The sequence below is a fragment of the Gobio gobio genome (genome assembly GCF_949357685.1).
Source record: "Gobio gobio genome assembly, chromosome: 15".
NCBI classification, from domain to species: domain Eukaryota; kingdom Metazoa; phylum Chordata; class Actinopteri; order Cypriniformes; family Gobionidae; genus Gobio; species Gobio gobio.
Genome location: NC_137108.1, coordinates 38714089 through 38728669, shown reverse-complemented (window position 1 = coordinate 38728669; position 14581 = coordinate 38714089). Strand labels below are relative to the sequence as shown.

Sequence of the window (14581 nt, the reverse complement as noted above, 5' to 3'; positions counted from 1 at the left end):
AGATGCAACTTTGCAAACCTAAGCCGGGCTGCCATGTTCTTTATAGAGAGAAGAGGCTTTCTCCTGGCAACCCTTACAATACAGACTTTTTCTAATGGTGCTGTCATGAACTTAAACATTTAACATGTTAACCGAGGCCTGTAGAGTCTGAGGTGTAGTTTTACAGTTTCTCTGAGCATTGCACAGTCTGACCTTGGGGTGAATTTGCTGGGACGTCCACTCCTGGGAAGATTGCCAACTGTCTTGAATGTTTTCCACTTGTAAATAATCTTCCTCACTGTAGAATGATGGACTTCAAATTGTTTGGAAATGGCCATATAACTTTCCAGATCGAAGGGCAGCAACAATTGCTTATCTAAGATCATTGCTGACGTCTTTCCTCCTTGGCATTGTTTTAACACACCTGAATGCTCCAGACCAGCAAACTGCCAAAACCTCTGCTTTTATAGAGTTGGTCATGCTTGCTGATGATCAGTTAGTCAAAAGGCATTTTTTGATTAGTAGCTCCTGACTGCTACTTACCCTCTTCATTCCTATGGAAAAAGTAAGAGAGTTTGTCACCCATGGCTTATCCATTTTGGCCTAGATTTGTTAAATAAATAATGTACACGGTGTAATATGTCATGTGTTGTTCAACTGAGGTTGTATTTACCTAATTTATTTTATTTATATATATATATGTATAATTATATTATATATGTATATATTATACTTATATTTCATGTAAGATGCTTGAGAAATACATCCTATGCTCATATAAACCCCACCTATTACACATAAACATAATGCACATGAACCTGTTGGACAACTTATTATGAACAGGAAAAGATTACACAAAGCGAATCAACAATAGAAATTCCAACCCTTACAACATTTAAGCAGGAAAACTGTTCAAAAACAAACAGGTACAGATCCTGAAATGTAAAACTCTTGAACTGTGCCTATACCTGAAATCTGAATATTAATTACAACTTGATGGGTTCTCAGTCTTTCTGGTCGGAAATGTTATGGGTCCTGGAGGGCCTGTGCCGTTTTACAATGATCGTGATAGTTGACAAAGTGGGCAAGTCCTCAAAGTGAAGCCTGGGCATACAGCCAGTCAAGAATTGTTTTGGTAAGCAGTGAGAATACACAACATCTGCATGCTCTCCAAAATTCTTTTAGCCCAAAATAATAATAATATTTCCCACTTAATATACTAAAAGAAAGCCATTCAGTTGTTCAAATAAAATTAAGAGGGGATAAACGATATAAGGGCAGTACGATCGAAAAGGGCACTTTCACTTTCATGATTATAAGGGCAGAGGCTCAAGCACCTCCAAGTGAACATTTTGTCCTCAAAGTTGATGTGTTAGAAGCAGGAAAAATGGGAAAGCATAAGGATTTGAGGGAGTTTGACTAGGGCCAAATTGTGATGGCTAGACGACTGGGTCAGAGCATCTCCAAAACTGCAGCTGTTGTGGGGTGTTCCCGGTCTGCAGTGGTCATTATCTATCAAAAGCCGACCCCTGTTCACCGCCAAAACCGCCAACAGTGGGCACTTGAGCATCAGAACTGGACCACGGAGCAATGGAAGAAGGTGGCCTCGTCTGAGGAATAATAATTTTACACACCGATCAGGCATAACATTATGACCTAATATTGTGTTGGTCCCTCTTTTGCTGCCAAAACAGCCCTGACCTATCGAGGCATGGACCCCACTAGTCCCCTTAAGGTGTGCTGTGGTATCTGGCACCAAGATGTTAGCAGCAGATCCTTTCAGTCCTGTAAGTTGCGAAGTTGGACCTCCATGGTTTGGACTTGTTTGTTCAGCACATTCCACAGATGATCGATTGGATTGAGATCTGGGGAATATGGAGGCCAAGTCAACACCTCAAACTCGTTTTTGTGCTCCTCAAACCATTCCTGAACAATTTTTGCTTTTTGTGGCATTATCCTGCTGAAAGAGAACACAGCCACCAGGGAATACCATTTCCATAAAAGGGTGTACATGGTCTACAACAATGCTTAGGTAGGTGGTAAGTGTCAAAGTAGCATCCACATGGATGGCAGGATCCAAAGCATCACACTGCCTCCGCCGGCTTGCCTTCTTCCCATAGTGCATCCTGGTGCCATGTGTTCCCCAGGTAAGCGACACACACGTATCCAGCCATCCATGTGATGTTAAAGAAAACGTAATTCATCAGACCAGGCCACCTTCTTCTATTGCTTCGCAGTCCATTTCTGATGCTCACGTGCCCACTGTTGGCACTTTCGGCAGTGGACAGGGGTCAGCATGGGCATCCTGACTGGTCTGCGGCTATGCAGCCCCATACGCAACAGATTGCGATGCACAGTGTATTCTAACACCTTTCTATCAGAACCAGCATTAACTTCTTGAGCAATTTGAGCTACGGTAGCTCGTCTGTTTGATCGGACCGCACGGGCCAGCCTTTGCTCCCCACGTGCATCAATGAGCCTTGGCTCATGGCCCTGTCGCCGGTTCACCACTGTTCCGTCCTTGGACCACGTTTGATAGATAATGACCACTGCAGACCAGGAACACCCCACAAGAGCTGCAGTTTTGGAGATGCTCTGACCCAGTCGTCTAGCCATCACAATTTAGCCCTTACCAAACTCGCTCAAATCCTTACACTTTGCTAATTTTTCCTGCTTCTAACACATTAACTTTGAGAACAAAATGTTCACTTGCTGCCTAATATATCCCACCCACTAACAGGTGCCGTGATGAAGAGATAATCAGTGTTATTCACTTCACCTAATGTTATGCCTGATCGGTGTATATAAATGTTATAAATGCTTTGGTTAGAGGTGGCTGAAATGCAACTTTACGCACAAATGCCAGCCTGCATGGAGAGGTTTTTGAGACTCCAGAGACACCAGCAGCTTCAAATACCTGTTTGCTGCTCAATAGTGGCTTTTTTAGTCCTTTTAATATTTCAGTCAGTGTTTTTGTACGTCCTCGTCGCGTCTATCTGTTCTACAATGTGCATACAGTCATGAGTTTCTGCTCAACATCGGCAGACTCACATCTCTTTAGAGATAAACCTCACGTTCGCCAAGGCTCGGGCTGCACTGACCGGTCGGCCTTCAACATCCCCGACCCCCAGTACTGCATCTGGCCCACAGCGGAGGCACCAAACGCGGCGCGAGATTAAGCAGAAGGGGGGTAAGCGTGAGGGTATCCGGCTATGCTAGCCAGCTTTCCCCACAATAAACTGGACTACATTCGATTACTGCTGTTGTGTCTTTTTTTGCGCTGTGTACTCAATGCGCGTCACTGACGCTTTTCATATGATTGGAACATATCTAAAAATAATGCTATAATCAACACTTACTAACTCGTTCATCTCAATGTAATGGTACATTGCATGTGTTACAAAGTTGGTAGAATAATGATGAAGACGGACTCGGCGTGACAGGGACTCGTGTTTATTCAGAACTCTCAGATACAAACACAATAAACTCGCGCTGACAGACAGCGCTCTCACAACGCAGTAGTTACTATAAATAACTGTTAGCAATCGCTCCGTCTCCGTGATGTCCGGTTCGCGAACGAATCATTCTTTTGAATCGGTTCTTTTTTAGTGAACCGAACCAGTTCACCAAATCGGACTGAATCGTTCTAAACGGTTCGCGTCTCGAGTCAGCGCTGATCCATAATTTACTGAAGTAACTAACTTTCTGACATGAGTGACAGCCCCTCCGACTAGAAATAAACTAATAACCTGAAGTATATTCTAGTAACTACAACAGTTCACCCTGAACTGAGACGTGCTGAGAACTGATGTGAAGTGAACTCAGGTCCATCCATCTCTCTGGCAGCAGCTCGTGCGTCGTAGACCTCGTTAAACCACGCCCCCTCCGCTCATTTCAAATGCAAAGATGTCAGCCAATCACAACAGTGGGCGTTTTTACTGAAGTCTCACAGCAGACACGCCTCTTAAAACAGGGCATTCAGCCAGAGGGCAAACATCAGTATAGAAAAAATGCCTTTTATTCTAAATTATGACATTTTATGATGTAAAAATCATACTAACAATATAAGTACACCTCAGGAAACATTATAAAATAATAGAAAAATTCCATGCCATGGGACCTTTAAAATTACTAAAAATAAATAAATAAATCATAAAATTTGTTCATGCACATTATTCCAAGTATTTTGAAATGATACAATAGTTTTGTGTGAGGAATACTACATGAGTAATTTCCTTAAAATGTTGATTTTTTTTCGGTTTACTAAAAAAATATTTTGTCCTAAATTTAAGATTTATGCATTTGAATTATATTTAAATTTCCATCCATTTGGTTTTCACAATGAACATATTTATGCTGATTCTAAGCATTTTGAATAAATGCATTTTGAAAATACTATTAAATTAAAATAGAGTCAAATAGATGCAGACAGGTAATAAATTACAGCATGATTTTTGGAGTGCAAATACAAATACGCATTAAGTTTATTAGTTTGTTAAAACTGTGTAATCCAAATAGATTACCGTATTATAAAAATTATATTATTTAGGCCTAAATATTTTGTCATGCTTACTTCTCAAAGGCACCTAACATTATGCACAGTGTGATGGTTGTTTGACATGAGTTCTAATGTTTTCAGGCGTACTATCTGCCGTTGCATCCCTCAATCAACCGGGTGCCTGCTGGTGTTTGACCTGGGAAAGTACAAGTCTTTCACTTACATTAAGCATCGACACATGGAGGTGCGCAATATTGTACAGCCGTACACTGTGCTCTTTATGCTTGTCGGACACAAGTGTGACAGAAAAGAGCGGGAGGTGAATCAATACGAGGTGGAAGAGTTTGCAAGTGAATTGGGAGCACCGTACATCGAGGCCTCGGCCAAAACAGGCCACAATGTGGCAGAGGCTTTTGAACTGCTGACCCGCCGCATTTATCAAGGCTATCTGAGTGGAGAGGTGCACTTGCATGAGAGCTCGGGCAAGATCCATAAAAATAAGCCAGCGGAAAGCAACAAATGCTGTGCCTCATAAAGTCAACACGAAACTGCATATTTTCCATATGGCCATTCAAATGTAACTATGCATTCTGACAAAATAAACAATGAAAGACAAACCACTAAAAATCTGAACTATCTAATTACATATGTAATATTTAAAGGCACAATATGCAAGTTTCGCCACTAGAGGTCGCTTATTTAAAACAAAGGCGTAACTTGACGCCTTGATTTCACGGAATCATGGGAGTTGTTGTCTTCTCCTCTACAGCCAGTGGAAAAGAATCTGACAGGACTTAGGCAGAAATAATATTCATGGATGAGCTAATGTATTAAAGATTTATTCATGTTAGCTATTGCAGTCTGAAAGGCCACTGGAGAGATTGCTAATGAGAGCCTGACACACGGCTCGAGAGCAGTGGAGCTTTTATTATGCCACAGACGGCCATTTCCACTTCTACCTGTCATGCGTATGTGGGGTAACAAAGCGCTGTTTTATCATATTAGATACATTTGAGTGTGTTGAAAGTTATGTTATAATGCTACTCTGTGCGTTGGCTCAGCGGCTACTGAGGTACTTGTTGCTCACTGCAGTAAGCTAGATCAATATTAGGCATGGTAAAACATGGTACATAGAGAAAAAAAATGAGATTTAAACAATAGTAGGCCTACTAGCCTAACTGTGTTGAGCAATTTAACAATAATTCGTTTTCTGTCGATGAATGTATCTAAACAGTTGCTCACCTGTCTAATAAAACACAATGTTCATATATTAAAACACATTTGGTGTTTTCATGGTTTCTACAAAATAAAATAAAAAAATTGAGGGTAACGTGGGCATTATGTCATAAATAGGCTATGTACGGACATGGTCCGTGTCCCGGTTAAAATGGCTTTTTTTCTCTGGATTCAAATATTCTTGGAAACATTTGGGATAGTGTAAGTACACAAGACAACAAAGAAAACAAAACATATAGCATTGTTCTAGTGGTTTTTGTATATTTTAATCCAAAAATCTTACATATTGTGCCTTTAATTACAAGTGCCAATGACTGATTTCTGATTGTTCTATAGCCTATCCAGTGTCTGCTGTAGGCCTATTTTAAATGGTTTTATCTTTTTATGTCTATAAAATAAACTTAATTTCATTTCATTCAAGTGGCTTGTAGTTATTTAGCGTACATATTTACTTACGCAGGTTTTCTATTAGCCTATTTTTGTTTTTTTGTTAGGCTATTCGTTTTTGTTTATTAAATATTTTATTAATTTAATGTTGCTTTTATGATGAATGTAGTACTAGCCTACTTAGCTTTTACCAAGTTTGAATACATTTCACAGATTCCCCATCGAGATCAGAGCAGAAAACACAAAACAGTCAGCATGAGCTCCAGTGAAGTTTGAACTTCCTTTTACGTGTTTGAGTGTCATACATAGAGAAATACCGTCCTCTAGCGGCCATCAAGAAAATGCATTACAATGAAGGAAACGCTACAAAAATTGAGACTTAATTCCAACAGTACGTTTTAATGGTCATTTTAGTACATTTAATTGTATTGGACTAACACAGTAGGCTAATAATACGAAATTACGAGTGCAGTTTAAATGTATGCTTCCTCCCTCTGTCAGTAAATAATGGACATGTATTTCACTTCACTGGATCCCTTGCTAACCTGGTATACCGGTAAGCTACTTTCATACCAAGTTTCTGAAGTGTACATGTTTGAAGTGGGCTTTTTTTTGAAGTACAAAAACTGATAGCAGTAATAAACTGTTGATAGTAAAGCCTCACTGGAGTTATAGGCTAAAGTAGTCCACTAAACTAAAGTAAATCAAAACAAAGTGAAACACTCTATTTATAGCCCAAGCCAGCCTAAATCGTCTGTGTCCCAAGTGAGTCTGTTCCATTGTTGTTCACCTCCTGTTTGGAAAGCCACTTAATTATGGAAACTAACTAACCTGCAATGCACACTTGAGAGGAATATTGTGGGCTTGATTTCATCATGATGTTGGAAGTCTTCCAGCCATCTTCAGAGGTTATGACCTGGGTGGAAGCCTTCTCGTGGTTGGCCTATTGAGAAAGTCTTATCTGAAATGTTTTTGCTCATTACACATGCTTTTATGTGATGCACGCCACTAGCTGGACTCAACAGGAAATGCTGGGCTTGTCCTGATATGATACTGCATGCTCATTCCCCCTGGTCTATGAGAAATTCCAAACTTTCTGCTGGTATTTATAAACTCCACCCCTCTCATAAACCCTGCCCACTTACAAGTATGAACAAGCAAAGATTAAAGAAACAGATCAAGTAGAAGCTCCCACCCCTGAAACCTTCACACAGATGCTGCTCTTTGCGGAAAAACACAGAAGAACCTAAGGAACTATGGGTTTATTTCTACCTATGTTTAACCTGAGAACTTCAAGTCCTCTAAGGTAAGAGGTTCACTGGTCAGACGTCCAACGATCCTGGGGGAGTGACAGTTTTTAAGTTAACTCAAGCCTTTTCGTTTATCACGTTGGTTTGGTTCTCAGTGAGTTATGGATCTCACTTTGTGGCAGTACCAGTTTCGAATCATAATGTTAGGAGACTCCACGGTGGGCAAATCATCCATGTTGAAGCGATACACTGAGGACCTGTTTCTGGAGTGCATCAACCAGACTGTCGGAGTAGACTTCTACGTACACTTCCTAGAGGTTGAACCTGGAGTAAGGATCAAACTGCAGTTCTGGGATACAGCTGGTCAGGAGAGGTTTAGGTAAGTCTAAACATTTCAAGCTGTTCAAAGTTCTAACATGAATTTAACTACTTTCTCCTAATCATATAACCTACTTAAAGACCTACTACTCCACCCAAAAATCATCGTCATTATTTACTCACACTCATGCCGTCCCAGATTCTTCTGTGGAACACAAATGGAGATTTTTGTATTCATCTCTGTAAGTCTATATAATGCAAGTGGATAGTAACCCCAAAAGTTGACGCTTCAAAAACCACACAAAACAAACATGATGGTAATCCATACAAGCCCAGGTTATGAATCAATGTCTTCTGAAGCGAAATGATAGGTTTGTGTGAGCAAAATATACTGTATATAAACCGTTTCAAGTGTCATATGTGTGCCATAAGATAAGTGATGTTCTCTGTAATTCCACATTTACGTCAAACAAACACACATATGACAGCTAGCCAGAAGTGCTGGTTTGTTTAAAACATTAGTATTTTCTCACACAAACCTGTTATATAGCTTCAGAAGACAAGAGTTGTCATGTTCATTTTGTGTGTTTTTTAAAACTTGCATGATTCACTTGCATTATATCAGGGGTGTCCAAACTCGGTCCTGGCAGAGTTTAGCTCCAACTTGCCTCAACACACCTGCTTGGAAGTTTCTAGTATGCCTAGCGTGACCTTGATTAGTTGTGTTTTAATTAGGGATAGAGCTAAACTTTGCAGGACAGTGGCCCTCGGGAAGCAGTATTGAATACCCCTACATTATGGACTCAAAAGAAAAGAAAATCTCAGTTTGTTTTCTACAGAAGAAAGTAATTTACATCTGGGACTGCATGAAGGTGAGTAAATGATGAGAGAATTTTAATTTTGGGGTTGAGTATCCCTTTTAAGGCGAACAATCCACAGTTGTCCAAATGGAGATAGAAGAAGGACTGGTTTTCCCCTCAGAGTAACTTCTGTACGTTTAGTCAGAAGCTCAGTGTCTAAAAACAGTTTAAAGAAGTTGCCTTGCTTCTGTAAAACAGGATTGTGAAACATATTACTCATCACAGCAGCATGTACTGTATTCTCATGATCTAGCTTCTTAGAGTTTGAGTTGAACCTGTTCACTGGTATGCATAAATTACTTTAAAGAGATAGTTCACCCAAAACTTGTGTCATCCCTTACTCACCCGCATGTTATTCCAACGGCGAGCATTGTGATGAGGGGGAGGAGGCACTTAAAATACATTATTTATTTAACAATAAATATTGCTTTGAGGTATCAAGTCATTTTTTCACTGCAAAAACAGCTTGAATGACCTGAAAAGGTGGAAGCCACATCTGAATTGGCTTGTAACTGATCTTTTGAGGGTTTAAACCCCTGTAAGTCAACGTGATTTGACATTTAAGACTCTATGGCCTGGTTCAATTAGGACATTTAAGTATCTTTTATAAATGTGCCTTAGACATAACCTTACTGGTGTGCATTTTGAGGCAATCAGTGGCACTTGCTTTCAGTTAAAACAGCTCAAAAATGCATTTTAGTCTGGGACTTCACTCTAAAAAAAAAAAAAAGGTTCTATATGGCACCAAAAATGGTTCTTGGCTCTTATTCATAGGGGAACCATATGGGCATTTTGGAGACATGACAAATGAATAGGTAAAGAAATGACATATCAATATTCCTATTAAATATTATTATGAAAATGTTGCCAATTATTACTCCCATTATTACACTTCTATTTTCCTTACATGTTACACCAAGAACACATCAATATGCAAATTAGATGCAGTGTAGAGATACATTGTATAGAATGGGAAAATCCAAGTATGGTCATTTTACCCACATATTGCATGAAGTAAAATTGGTATATCATTGCATTCCGTTATATCTTTCATAACATAGTTCAGAATCATATTTAAACAAAGTTTGTTTAAAAAAAATCCTGAAACCTAAATATGTATTGGTGAATTAAAAATAAATCTCATTGTTTTTGCCTATACATGCAATTTCATGTAATTTTATTTTTTAAACAACTGAGTTCTGGTGTCCACTACAGAGGACATATCATAACATATGAATAAAATATAATTTTCCAAAAATGTTTTTTTTTTTCAATTGTTTCTAATGCTATAAACAATGTAATGACATGAAAAAATACTAAATTCAAAATACTTTTTTTTCTGGGTCCCAGGAGGATATAGCACCAATTTTGGTGCTTCAGTGGTTCTTCAGCGGTTCTTCAGAGGTGCTATATAGCACCTTAGTCAAAGAACCGGTGAAGAACCGCTGAAGAACCGCTGAAGAACCAAAATTGGTGCTATATAGCACTAAAAAGGTTCCCCTATGATTACGAGCTAAGAACCATTTTTGGTGCCATATAGAACCTTTTTTTTTTTAGAGTGTAGGCTTCAGCCTGGTCTGTGAAACCAGATCATATACCAAGATGGTTGACTTGTATTACTATCATCCAGTTTACCAATTGGCCAGTCCCCAATTGGTAAAATCATTACATCAATGCAGTGCTGTTATAGTACCAGTTCTCATAGAAACCGTGTCCTGCACATTGGAGGGACCAGTGCTATTTTAATGCTATTTGAGGATAGGAAACAATGTTTATGGGGCAGTTCATGTCAGATTTTATTGCGGATTTGATGTTATTTAAATATTAATTTGGCAAGCAGTTTTTGAGATTTCAATATTTCCCCATACAAGTAGATAAGAGTTGGTCTTGCATGCCTGAAATAGCTGCCTGGAGGCATTGCAAATATGGCTGTAGAGTGAACCGACTTTCCTTGAAAAGGCTTTAGGAATAATACAGTATATCCAATGAGAAAAAAACATATGGTTGGATTTTATCCATTGGGAATTGGTTGGATGATAAAAAGAGGCCAGAATGGAGCCAGAATAATGGAATGTATATTGATTAACATTGTACAAAGGTCTGGAAAAATAATAATCCTTCAACTATTGTACATTTGCAGGTCTGTGACTCGCTCCTACTACCGTAACTCAGTCGGAGGTCTTCTGGTATTCGATCTGGGCAACCGCAAATCTTTTGAAAATGTGCAGCAGTGGCACGCGGAGGTGTCAGAACGTGTGCAACCCTACACAGTGCTCTTCGTGTTGGTGGGACACAAGAGTGACCGGGACAAGGCCGGAGAGCGAGCTGTGAACCGAACCGAGGCAGAAAAGCTCGCAAGCCAATTGGGAGCGCCGTACATCGAGGCCTCGGCCAAAACGGGTCACAACGTGAAAGAGGCCTTTGATCTCTTGACCCGAAGGGTTTATCAGGGCTTGAAAAGTGGAGAGATCCAGTTGCGCGACGGGTGGGACGGAGTCAAGAGCTCAGCTCCTACAGCCCAAATGACCAAGGAGAGACAACACAATGAAGCTGCTGAGAAAAAGAGCTGTGCTTGTTAACTTACAATGTGGTTCTCGCAACCTTTGAGTGGAGATCTTCAAATAGGATGGATCAGTCTGACATTGCCAAACACACCTTAAAAAACTAATCTCAAGGATTTTAAGATTGTAGGTTTTAATGTTGATCAGACAAATCTTGGATAATGTATGCTTTCTTGCAAAATTTCAGCATTTCAAAACCACTTACCGTCATTTACATGCATGTGCACAATTGATTTCCAAATGTTTGTTCATATTTCTAGGCTCAACTTTGGATAAAACGTCTTTGTATTTTTGTTGATGCAAAAAGGGCTGCCTAAAATCCATAACGACATTACATGATGATGGTTTTTAAGAGATAATCCTGTAGATTTGTAAATGATTCACTATTGTTTGACTTTCATAGATAAAGGGGGATTTGAGATATTCAGTTGACACACAGTCTAGACACATTGCTCAAACAGTTTGTCTTGGTTATTACTTATATGAACACAATGTGAGCGAGTTCAGTGTGAATAAACCACAATTAAGTTTTTTATTCATGAAAAACAGGAGACTGTAAAACACTGTGATACACGGCAAAAAAAAACGAACAAAATAAATCTGTTTATACTCCACGAAAAATGTTTAAATCTGCCCACAGCAGATGGGGTTTATGCACCATATCCCACACATCACATATATAACCCCCTCTAACAATTAACATCTGCATTATGTCACTATTTCCAATGCAATTAATTACACGGGGAAGTGGTATTTATTTCTCTGGTAAAAATGACTGTTTACCTTTAGAAAGTCACACACTGAGGATTTCTCTATAGTACTTAATGTTACTTAAGTGACCAGTTCTATAACACCGAACATTATAAACAAATCAGACACATGGTGATTGTAATTGTGCATAGCTACTAATGCCAGCTGAGCAGAGGTTGTGCGACTGCATGATGGGTCAACTAAACATGTAATATGAATGAAAATGTGGTTTGTGGGAGAAAAAATTAAACAAAAGATGTATTTGACAGAGCTCCGTGAGATTCTATCATACAATAAAACCCCAGTATAGCACCAAGGTGCTCAAACAAAATGTTCACATGGTGGTTTTAACACGGAGTGAACTGTACAGACAAATGACGTCAATTCCTGCACACCTTTCCAATGAGAAATGTCAACAGAAGCGTACTGCAAATAGTACAACGCATTCTTCCTTTTTGATTAACATAACATGTATAGGTTCAAACCCTCTCCACTTCTAAAACTTCCAGGGGAAAAATGTTTGTCGGTACTCCCGCTCTTGCTACTTTTTGGTTGTTTTGCGGATCAATGCCATTCTCTGAAAGAACAGAAAAAAAGTATTAAGGCATGCAATTCGTTTTCAAAATCCTCTTGAGGGATCAGTTTACGTGCATGAGGCCGATGGCTGACCTGTTTGTGGGCTTCTGTGGTGCACGCCTTCTTATACGGTCGGATCTCATCTGAACCATAACCAGGAATCCACATGTTCCACTGTCGTTCTGTAATTCAACATTGAATATTATCAACAGAATTCCTTATATAGACATTCAAACAATCAGCCATTGACCTTGTTTTAACAACTTATAGGATGTATGCTAATGTTGTACCTTTATTTTCTATAATAAAATACAATGAAAAACAAGTTTATCGTAAACGGATGCATAAAATGATGTGCATTTATTTAAATTTAATTTTAAAAAAGATACTAAAACCACTTGGAACTGTATATTCAAGACCCTCACCAAGGTGTAGCTGGACATCTTTCACTTCAAGAGTATTAGACTTCCTGTGTCGTGCAAGTTGGCATGCAGCAGTCACCACGCTCTCAATGAAATCATCAGCAATCTGCAAGAGCATCTGAAGGGAATGGGAAATTACACAGATCAACAGACAACAGTGAAGTGAGTCACAGCAAGTCATTCTCCTGTCTGTCAGCAAAGCACCAACACACACACAAAGCCAAAACCAAAATTTATTCAGACAACTTTAACAGTTTCTCATATTATCACAGTTTATTCACTATAGTTTAGAAAATGGTAATATATGACAACAGAGTTAAACTGTATCAGAACAAATTCATCTTGATAATGTCAGACAACTTTGCTAGAAAGGCATGTAATGGATTACAATCAACCAATCCGCTGCTAAATTTAAGTACACAATTAGATAATACCAATTTAGGTCAACCAATGACCAAGCAATGCTTCATTTTGGTCCACATTTTGATCCATTTTACTGGAGAATTTTTGGGTATAATATGTCACAGTTTACTTTATTTTGCCATCCTCACTTACATAACTATAGTGTCCTGTACCCACTAGAAAAATAATGATATCTGGTGTCTGAATAATTTTTGGTTTGACTGTATACATATTTAGACATGAATATATTTATTCATGCAAACTACCATTCAGAAATGTATGAGATTATTTTTTATCTCTCATGCTCACCAAGGCTGCATTTATTTGATCAAAAATACAGTAAAACAGTAATATTGTGAAATATTATTGTCATTTATTGCTGTGATGGCAAAGCTGAATTTTCAGCATCATTACTCCAGTCTTCAGCGTCACATGATCCTTCAGAAATCATTCTAATATGCTGATTTTCTGCTGAAGAAACATTTCTTATTAATGTTGAAAACAGTTGTGCTGCTTAATATTTTTGTGGAAACCAGAATGTTTGATAAATACAAAGTCCAAAAGAACAGCATTTATTTGAGTTATAACTTTTTTGTAACAATGCAGAAGTCTTTACGGTCATTTTTGTTGTGTCCTTGCTAAATAAAATATTATAATGCTATAAAACAATATCGTTCTATCGTTCTATAAAAAATAGATAGTAGGGACCAATATGAATTAACTGACTTTTTTTTTCTTCTTGTTTTCTCATTTTTATTCTAGCAAGGGATATAAAAAAAGGGACATTGAGCATTTCAAAATGCAACAATTTATTATTATAAAAAGCTTCCTTACGACGAGTAGTTGTTCAGACAACTCACTGACTCTATGAAAATATGTAACTTACGTGTGCACATCACTAACAATAATAATACGCCATGCGGCCATAACATAAGTAACGTTACCTCCTCCACATCCTCATCAAGTTGCTCATTAGGGTCGATTTCTCGCACAAGGTCCTGCAGCTTCTTCTTGCTGAGCACCTATATGGAGAATATGATATCATAAATGTCATATGGAATACAAATGGAGTCAGAATCTGATACATTTGAACTGCTATAGCGTCTCACCTGAGCGCCTTCAGGACTCAGTCTTCCAGCAGGTCCAGGGGTGCCTGGAACTTTGCCGGGGACGACGGTGCTGTTGGCCATGTTGGTGGAGAGGGGTGGTGTTGAAGAGGCTTCTGCTTTCACAACAGCGTAGAAGTTAGAGCGACTAGTCTGTGGAGGGTACTGGGTCATACTATTGATAGTCAAGAGATATCTGTCATGAGCCTCTTCAAAGCCAGCGTGAGGTCTATTCA

The 14581-nt window shown here is 38.9% G+C and overlaps 2 protein-coding genes across 3 annotated transcripts; one reads left to right on the top strand and one right to left on the bottom strand.

The window, feature by feature from the left end:
• The first annotated feature begins 7246 nt into the window (after nucleotides 1-7246).
• On the top strand, nucleotides 7247-12108 carry rab42b (RAB42, member RAS oncogene family). Of its 2 annotated transcripts, none has more exons than XM_079837819.1 (3): nucleotides 7247-7406; nucleotides 7533-7729; nucleotides 10669-12104. In XM_079837819.1, exons 2-3 carry the CDS (start codon nucleotides 7551-7553, stop codon nucleotides 11105-11107), a joined length of 618 nt encoding a protein of 205 aa, XP_079693945.1. In that variant the 5' UTR covers nucleotides 7247-7406; nucleotides 7533-7550; the 3' UTR covers nucleotides 11108-12104. The 2 variants fall into 2 exon arrangements, with proteins under 2 accessions (XP_079693945.1, XP_079693944.1); XM_079837818.1 differs by having other exon boundaries at nucleotides 7309-7406; nucleotides 7506-7729; nucleotides 10669-12108.
• Nucleotides 11608-14576, bottom strand: taf12 (TAF12 RNA polymerase II, TATA box binding protein (TBP)-associated factor). Its single transcript, XM_079837820.1, has 5 exons — nucleotides 14349-14576; nucleotides 14184-14261; nucleotides 12841-12955; nucleotides 12509-12597; nucleotides 11608-12416 (listed from the first exon to the last, which is right to left on the bottom strand). The coding sequence occupies exons 1-5, from the start codon at nucleotides 14517-14519 to the stop codon at nucleotides 12381-12383; spliced, it is 489 nt and encodes a 162-aa protein (XP_079693946.1). The 5' UTR covers nucleotides 14520-14576; the 3' UTR covers nucleotides 11608-12380.
• Nucleotides 14577-14581: the final 5 nt, after the last annotated feature.